The following is a 9706-nucleotide window of genomic DNA, read 5'->3' as shown; positions in this document are numbered from 1 at the left end:
TCCATGGGGAGTTGCCTTCATGGGGGATAAGGCCCTATCTAGGGCACAAAGATGGAGTTCATATCCTATTTGTTCCATATCTAACACAGACTCACACACACACACATACACACACACACACACACACACATCTGGAAGCTCATGTCTTAAGTGAAGAATGAAAGACTGAATGGAGAGGAGTCCCTGACCACTGTAGAGACGACACGAACACCAATCCAAGGCGAAAGAAGATGTCCAAACTGTGGTGAGAGGACAGAGGGAGCTGCTAACTGACCCCCCTCCCTCACAGGAGCTTGAACATATCCGAGGCCCCTCCCCTTTTTAAAAAGCGCTACCAAGACAGGAGGGTGCACTTGAGACACCTACAAAGTGTTCCACTAAGTGCCCTACAGTTGTCACCATGAGCTGTAGGCTGGAGGAAATACCCCAGCTCTAGCCTCTATCGCTTCTCGTGTGTGTATGTGTGTGTGTGTGTGTGTGTGTGAGCAGGAGTGTGCATGAGTGTAATGGCGGTTTGTGTTTGGGCAGCAGCCCCTCTGCTCTTCCTGGGGCTGTGCCTTTGCAGTGCAGGGGGCCAAGCCCAGGGGGAGGTCCTGGAGTTTGGGGGCGTATCCAGTCAGTGGGGACGGTTTCCAGTATGGAACGCCTGCTGTGAAAGTGTGCTGAGTTTCAGCCTGCGGACTCACAGCCAGGAGGGCCTGCTGCTCTACCTGGATGATGAGGGGTTTTGCGACTTCCTGGAGCTGCTGCTTCTCCACGGCCACCTTCGCCTGCGCTTCTCCATCTTCTGCGCTGAGCCCGCTGAGTTACAGTCAGGCGTGGCGGTGAGTGATGGACGATGGCACGCGGTGCGTGTCAAGCGGAACTGGAGGAACACCTCGTTGGAAGTGGATGGGCGACTTGAGGGATGGGCGGAAGTGAAGAGTAAGAGAAGAGACATGACAGTGTTTAGTCACACGTACATGGGAGGGGTGACACCAGACCTCCACTCCTCGCCCCTGCGCCTCACCTCTCCTACGGTGCGGGAACACTCTGCCTTCCGTGGCTGGATCACGGCGGTGAGCATCAATGGCTCACTGGTCACGCTGGATGGCTCGGAGGGCGTCACAGTAACAGCTGGCTGCGGGCCGGATCACCAGTGCCAGAATGGAGGGGTGTGCAGTTTAGTCAACGACCAGGCCGTCTGCGACTGCTCCGACACCGGTTACCAAGGCAATGACTGCAGCGAAGGTAAGGCCCTGAAACCACTGCTGACCTGTCATATGCATCCCATCCTTTACATATACATACACCATTTATACTGACAGGCAAAGACATTTATTTATCACTTTGAGTCTAAACACCAACTTCTTTAACAGAAGCATTCTCATTCACACCTCCACAACTCTTTAGTTGGCGAGTATGGACCTGCAGCCTTCACAAACAGTGCAAGACATGCATACTGATTATGTCTGATATTGATTTTTTTATTTTTTATTTTTTTGCCTGCAAATGACTACCACTCCACTATGTTCTCCCAGAATCCAGAAACAAGCCCCGACGTAAGAAGTGCAGTCAGTTTAGTAAAGCTGAAGCTGAGATCTAGAGAACGGCTAATCAGTGTTGCATTCAGTGTGTAAGGCTAGAGATTTTGCAGATCTGGAACAAATACCTGGAAGTCACTGAAAGGCCTAAACTGGTTGGCAAACAGTGAAGGTCTTATTTGGTGTATTTGGCAAAAGACAGCAAACATATAGATCTCATTAAGGTTGTGGTTGCTGACTTGTGTTGAGAAACTAATTGGAAGTGGGCTAAAAGGCTGGAAATCAGAGGTTGTTACATGGCTGACACCTGGCTGTCTGTGTTAATGGATTTGCATTGATTCTAGATGGCCTTCAGAGCTACCATACATAAGGTGCTGAAATGAATGTGTGTTTAGAATCTATCACTTGCCATTAATTTCAATGGCTTTCAAGCTTATTAAGATGCTCTGTTTATGTCTGTGTGATTATTATGTGTTATTGTTTCAGTGCTTTTATGCATTATGAAAAAAAAAGTGTCCTTTCAGAAGCACTTCATAAATATGACAGTGTGACTGCAAACAGTTTTCAATATGTTGATGAAAAACAAAAAAAAATAAATATATATATATATGTTTTTATATTAAAACACCGCAAGAACATCATGCATTGATACTGCCAAACAAGCCTTTTGGTTAGTACGAGTGCCAATACACAGGGCAGTGTAATGACAGCCATTACAAAAGCAAAGCAGCTGCTTAATGAACTGAGCTACCTTGTTATGGCTAACACTGCAAATACTTTCATTTCCCCAGCTAGCTTGTGTGTCGTCAGATTTGCTTGAGTACATTCAGAGCAAATCTGCATTCTTAATCAATAGCTCTCTAAACTACAGCACACCGAAGACGCTTTTCAGCTTTGCCTTAGGGATTGATTTTTTTTTTTTTTTTTAAAGACACAAATGCATCTTCCAAAACAGCAGAGTGTCCTTGCTGTGGCCACTGTTCGGTATCGACCTGACCTTATCACCCCACCAACTTCCCACAGCACCCCTGTCAGCATTGCACATACCTCTAGCCACCCACCGCATCACTCCCTAGCATTTAGTGGACAGTAGGATGGCCTGGGTTGCCATGGAGACAGGACTAATAGGAAGACCTCATGCTAGGAGTGTCTCTTCATCCTCATTCTCCAATCCAACCCCCACCTTAGCACCAACCTCTTCCTTTGCTTGCTACCTGCAGCTCGTCCTCAGCCGTGCAGATCCACTGCTTTGCACATCTGCGGTGGTGGGTGTGATTGTAGCGTGCATGTTTGATGTAAAACGTGTCACATTTTACCAAGCAGTTTGGGAGGTGTGCTTTCTGGTGCATTCACGTGTGACGAAATAATTAATCCAGTGAGAGAGAATTAATAAGTCAAACTGCAACAATGAGTCAATTAGTTGTTTTTATAGGAAATTAGTCTGCAGCCGATTGATTATTACCAGTGCTTTCTTTCCATGGAAGAGAAAAGCTAATTAAATACTACTAACAGCATTTTTAAATGTAACGATCTGATGCATTTTGACCACATACAACAGCAAAATGAATATATTTTTTGGGTGGGTGATAATGGAAAATATGACAAGCTATTCAATGTTCCCACCAGGGGTAATTTTTTCACTCATTAAAATATTAGATTTGTGTCTTTTAATTACAAACACAGATTATTGTTGTTTAAGCAAGTTGTAAAGCCAAAGTGCCAGACATTTGCTTCTGCCAGCTTCTGAAATTTGAGGGTTTGTTGCACTTTCGTAAACATTTTTTTTTAATTGTTTTTTTTTTCATTATTTGGGACATTTCATTTGTGGTAAAATATATGACAGACAGATCCATATTAAGCTTATTGTCACTGTTTGCAGTCACAGCAGTTTCCGTGGCATGTTAGTTATTCCATAAATTACTAGTTAAGCTCTTTGCGGAGCCTTAGCGCTGCTCTGAGAATCACTGTAGTGTGATTCAAGCCTGACCAATGCAGTGTGCTGTTTTGCGGCTGTTAAGAGCCCAGTAGGAGACACGAACCACAGTGACACACACATAGTTGGCTAAACATATGCAACACAAACGCTGACACATATGGAGGAGCACTTTCATGAGGTGTATGGGTTCTAGCACCACCACTAGTCACCATCACTGAGGTACCTGACAGCAGTGCAGCTCTATAGGCTAAATGGGTGATGCAGTAATTTTACATAAAGGCTCTCGCCAGTTGCAGTGTCGACTTTGCGCTGGCACTTGTCACTCAGCAAAAGGCTGCTCATACCTTTGAAGTGGAATTTTATATTCCAAGAGATGGACTCACATTTGAGACGGGAGTTTTGTGCAAAATGTGCTTCAGTCATATTCATCTCTTGGCAATAGTGTCTCATAAAATGGATACTGCTAGGAGGACTTCCTGGAGGGCAGTGCACAGGATGAGCGAAACTGTATTTGGAAGTGTGGAAAATCATATAGCTTTTCTAGGATAATATGATGTTTGATGTGATATTTTCATCTTTAACATGACAGTTTGGTGTAAAAGGGTGCTTTTTTTTGGTTTGAATGATAGTGTTAAGCTATAGACTGTCTTTTTGAGTGTTGGTTTGGTATTTCAGACTAGTATTCCACTGCAAAAAATGAAATCTAAGTAAGATTAAAAATCTTAAATTGAGTACAAATATGCTTATTCTTTTAAAGGTAAGGTAATTCTTAGTTTTTATGCCAAAGAATTCCTCTTGTTTTAAGAGGTTTTTTTTTACTTGTTTTAGGAAGTCTTGACAAGCCAAATTTTCTTGTTCTGTTGGCAGATAATTTATCTTATTTTAAGCAACGTTTACCTAATTTTTGTTTTTTTCTTGTTTTTTAAGGCTGAGTTTTAGCAGTGTCCTTCATGTCTTTGAAATATCTCATATTTGAATTTCTGGGTTCAGTAACAAAAGGAAATAGATATTTGCTTTCTGGAAGCAAAAATTGCATCAACTCTGGAGCATTAGCTCAGGAAACAGAATTTATGTGCTCTTCCACTGAACCAGCAGCTTTTTACAGCCATTTAACAAAAAGATAAACCATGCACAAAAGAGTGCAACATCTTCAGAGTATTTCCAGTTCTTCCCTCAGACCTCTCTAATTCATATAACACATTTTCTTTCAACAGAAACACAGAGAGCTCAAAGGAGAACACTAAGCAGATTATGTGTTTTTTCCTGGATGGCTTTTAATTGTTTGGACAGTTGTTCTGTGGTTAGATTTTTTTTTTTTTTACTATTTTATTCTTTTTTTTGTTGTTGTTTATTTGGATCTGGTATTATGCACTGTTGTTCATTAAGATGTGAGATATCTTTAACAACAGGACCCCAGGCTGATTTAATATCCATAGCTTGACCAGCATGACAACAGTATGCTAAAAGTAAACCTCAAAGGTGCCAATTGATTAAGATAAAGTGGCAAGCAAGGAGAGGAAAGATTAAACAGTTTGAGTAAAGTAAATATGTTAACAGTATTTACTGTACACTAATGTAAAGTCTTAATTTTGCTGCATTGGAAGGCCATGATTGGCTGCTTGGAAATCTGTACATTTATCATTTGCAAGTGTATGAATCCAGGCTGTCAGTCAGATTTGAGAGTTTATTTTTCTCTTCCTACCTTGAGATTACTGTGTTATTTTGAGCTTAGTAACCTTACTGAAGCTGCACAATAAAGCTGTGAGATAAAATTATAACCCTCTGCAAATCAGAGGGGGAGCCGTTATGAATCTTTAATACTGAATGAATATGCTCTGCTAGATGAAAAAAAAAGGAAGAATGGCTTCTTAAGTTCGCATTTGAGGCAAGAAAAAAGCAATTTGGCTGTAGCAGTGCTTGTTACCGTTCACGTTTACACTTGCACAATATCTTCAAGGCTCTCTAGTGATCCAGTTTTATTTGTGGTCCCATTTTTGCTGATTTGTGGCAAGCTTAGGAACCTTTATGAAGCTATATAATGCTGTTATTTACCATTTTTATCCCTGAAAGGATGCAGTATATCACAAAATTCTCCCCTGTGTGCAAGAAGAGCTATTTATGAGGTCGTTGTTCCATAGTACATCAATATGTCAGTTTTGGATATATTTAATAATTTGAGACATTTAGAATTCAGTTCTAGAAAGTGTAGATAGTCCAAGCAGACTTGTGCGTAAATATAATGACTGTTTGAGGCATTTTGGCCCTGCAGTGAGGGCAGAGTGAACCTAGCTTGTTAGGCCTGGCCTGGCTTGCATTGTCCTTGAGGGCAAATCACTGTTAGCATGCTAATGACTCCACCTGTTTCTGCCACGCCACTAGCACAAGGGCAGAGGCAAGGAAACACTCAGATGTGCACACAGATCAAAATACATCCACCACCACACACACTTCCCTAACTACACGAACATACACAAACACACTCAGAACCAGCACTGAATCATGCATGCCCCATTGTCCTCCTGCACTGCTAATCCATCCCTACATGTTTACCCTGCTATTTCACATCATTACTACTGCCATAGTCAATGTTAGTGTGTGTGTGGAAAGCAGAAAGTGTGTGAGAGATTGTGAGAGGGAATGTGTATTTTTGTGTGCGTGTATGTGTATGTGTGTGTGTGTGTGTGTGTTTGTTGCATGCTATCTGTCGGGGTGCTCTGGGGAGAAGAAGCAGCTACGAGGTAAGTTCTGGGGTAAACGGCTCTTGAATCCAAATCTACAGGTAGGAATGTATATCAACGCCAACCAACCCACCCCTCCCCACCCCCACCTCTCCTTCCCTCCACCTTCTGTACCTAAGAGCGTGGGTGTTTGCGAGCTTAACATGTGTATTTGTAATCACGTGGAGTAGAGAACCTCTTAAATGCGGCTGTGTGCATATATGTCTAGACAAACCTCAGTTTTGGCTACCAGAGCAGCATGGTATCCATTGTGACGTTTGTATTGACTTGCATGTACGCTACCACGGTAACCCGGATGGGTGTGCATGTACAGTAAGTAGCCATGGTGACCCTTTAGGGCTGAGCATGCATGTTAATGAATGTCTGTCTCTCTCTCTCTTCGCCTGGCTGCAACACCTTTCCAGAGCACAGCTACACCCCAGGTAGGTTGTACTATCTATCTATCTATCTATCTATCTATCTATCTATCTATCTATCTATCTATCTATCTATCTATCTATCTATCTATCTATCTATCTATCTATCTATCTATCTATCTATCTATCTATCTATCTATCTAACAATCTAGCTATGTCCTTTGAGTTTCTCATAATTGTTTTTTGGTGAAACAAGACTTTTTTTCATCTTGCTTCCCTTCTTCCTCTCATTCTGGAACACATTCAGATACGAAACACTTTCTTGATTTTCCTTTTCCATCTTTTCCATGTCAGTCGTGTTCTGCATTCTCTTCTCTCTGGCCTTTAACATACATGTTCTTCTATGAAAATACAGTAGGACTAAATGACCAGGGTGCAAGTTAGCCAGGTTAAGTATATGTTGGTCTGTGTGGGTATATAAAGGTTGTTTGCTGACACCTGGTAAGTACTACATCCTTTGTGCAATCATCTGAAGTGGCTCTTGCCTCAAGGTTACATAGACATAGACACGTAAATACTGTAAGATATGACCTACTTCATGACTGTGGGCAAAGGTCTGTGTGCGTACCTGTTTGTGCGTAGGATCGATGCCTAGGATAAGTAAGTGCCTTTAAAGAGAGTTTTTGTACAATTTAGATGACTCATGAGCACACACAGAATCCCTCACCAACATAAAGGACTTTAGCCTTCACCAGCATGTCACTAACAAAGTCCCGCATCACAAAAACTGCATTGATGCACACAGACACGCACACACACTTCACGCCCCATGATCCTTTGCTGTGCTGACTGTGCTCTTGTCTTCCTTTAAGGTCTGGCACACCTGATGATTGGCGACCAAGGTATGGCCTCTTCTTACCTCACTTCCTGTTGTCCTCTGCTATACCATCATCCCTTACCTCTTCTTCACACCCTCACACTTAAAACTCCTTGTATCCCTACCCCCACCTCATCAACACCTGGTGCGGAAGGAAGTTGTCTCTCTAGGCACAGAACTAAGGTCAGTTTTTTTTTTATTTCTGAAAATTTCTCTTTGGTCAAATTAAAATTGAAATGAAGACGAAAATTTCCGAATTTGAGATGAAACTTTAAAAATCTTCTAAAAATTTGATTTAAGAAGGCAGAGATAAACCTGAGAGCAACTTCTGCTGGGGTAAATGTCATGGCTGCTGATATGGGAGGGTTTAATGGGGCAGGTGTTGATGGCTGCTGCTTGACGCCTGCTTGGCTGGAATCGACTCGGTGGGGTTCCAGGTCATGGTAATGGAGCTAAAGGGGCCATGTGAACAGCTGACTATTGAATGGTTTGTTGTTTTTTTTTTATTCTTTCACTTCATTCCATTGTTCTCTCATCTGTATGTTGGAGTTGATTATGGAAATGTGAGTATTGAGCGCGAGTGTGTATCTGAGTGTATTTGCATGTTTGCTTTTAAATCAGGGTTGAATCAGTGGCTGTAGCAGTCTTTACTGCGACACTCATCCCCACACCTCCACAGGCTGCTCATCAGCTTCAAGCATGTTTACAGTCACCGGTGCTCACATAGGCTGCTGATTATACGTTGTTGAGTGCATGTGACTCGGAAAAAGTGTTCCTGCAGCATATAAAAGGAATGCTGATATCCAAGTATTTTTTTGTTTTGTTTTGTTTTTTTATCAAAGAGCCCAAAAGCAAGTGGTGCCACTGGTCTGCTTGTGGAAAAAAGTTGTTTGATAATGAAACCTCACAGTGCTACCTGTCTCCTCTTGCCCTCTCCCCCACCCTTTCCCTTCTCTGCCCCTTGCTCCTCTTTCTTTATGTTTTGGACACCACCCTCTGTGATTTTAGGAAAGCTCAGAGGTACCCACCTTGATTTACTTATGTGTTCGGCTATTGGGCTGTTTTGGTATTAAGATGAATGAGGTGACAGGCGAGTGTTTTTATAGTCGTGTTGACATGTAGCGCTGGTCAACAACAAATTTTTATTTGCAATACATTTGGAAAAAAAGAGGGGAAAAAAAATGGAAATTTTTGGGAAGGTAAGGTGTTGCTGCATGTGTGTGCGAGCGTGTGAGTGTGTGTGTGCCTGCATGCATGCAAGTGAAATGAAGCTCAAGCCTGCCGTGCTTTTGAAAAAGTCTGAAGGTAGGTGCTGCCCAACTGGTCGGCTCTGCATGACGGTGATGAATACACTGATTGGGGCGCAGGAATGCGGGCAAGACGGCGACGGGCTATTGTGCTCTTTGATTTGGTGATAGAAGACATGATGACGGCCGTCTCCTATTGAGACCAAGCCGCCGTGTATTCGGTAAAATGTGCTGTAAAATAATATATAACAGCTGATGGATGGACATATCTTGCAGTGACCAGAGCTGAATTCTCCAGCTTTCTATCACGCGAGATGCTTTGAATACAAGTAAATGCCTATTGGGGTATTTTATTAAGTGAAATAAGGTCCTATCACTCGTTTCTGCTTTGAAAATGTTTGCTATGATGGCGTGTGAATCCTTTACTTCAAAACTGCAGATGTTTTCCGCATTATTAAACACAGTATTCAGTGTATTTGTGTAGAGAGGATGACCCTACTAAAGAATATTTGGATGGCAAAAGGCTAAAAGAATAACTGCTTTGTTTTTGTTTGGGTTTTTTTTTTTTTTTTATCTTTGAAGTTGCTTTCAGTAACCGTACACATGAAAAAGCCTTGTGTGTATTCTGTGAGTGTGTTTTTGCTCTGCATACTGAGATGTAAAGACTGTCAAATGGTGCAGATGAAGCCTAGCTTAGGTTAGCTCAGCGTAAAGAGGCTTTTTTGAGGAGCCCGCAAAGCTGAAATGAGTTTCTTTGAGGGGGCGGATTGGGTGTGGGGAAGGGTGTCTTGGAAAGATATATAGTGCACGCATGTGTATGTGTACGTCTGTGCATGTGTGTGTGTGTGTGTGTGTGTGTGTGTGTGTGTGTGTGTGTGTGTGGGCTGGAGAAATTGAGAAAAAAAGGCAGTGCCTGTGAGAGAAAAGCTAAAGAAATGAATGATACAGGGTGGAGTGAGGGAAAGAGGAAGCGAGGGAGAGATAAAGAGAGTCGTCTTCTTGTCCTGTGATGTAGAGTAACCGCCTGTA

General features: G+C 42.4%; 1 protein-coding gene across 1 annotated transcript in view; it reads left to right on the top strand.

Annotated features, from left to right (window-relative positions):
• Window positions 1-497: 497 nt before the first annotated feature.
• The window catches only part of nrxn1a (neurexin 1a), a gene marked incomplete at both ends in the record, with an annotated part of 54653 nt that continues 45444 nt past the window's right edge, over window positions 498-9706 (top strand). The window contains 3 exons of the mRNA XM_079261357.1: window positions 498-1230; window positions 6602-6619; window positions 7426-7455. Coding sequence (XP_079117483.1) covers window positions 498-1230; window positions 6602-6619; window positions 7426-7455 — 781 coding nt within the window. The remainder of the gene's footprint in view (window positions 1231-6601; window positions 6620-7425; window positions 7456-9706) is intronic.

This window comes from Telmatherina bonti, assembly GCF_933228915.1.
Source record: "Telmatherina bonti genome assembly, chromosome: 21".
NCBI classification, from domain to species: Eukaryota; Metazoa; Chordata; class Actinopteri; order Atheriniformes; family Telmatherinidae; genus Telmatherina; species Telmatherina bonti.
This window is presented reverse-complemented; position numbering and strand designations above follow the sequence as displayed.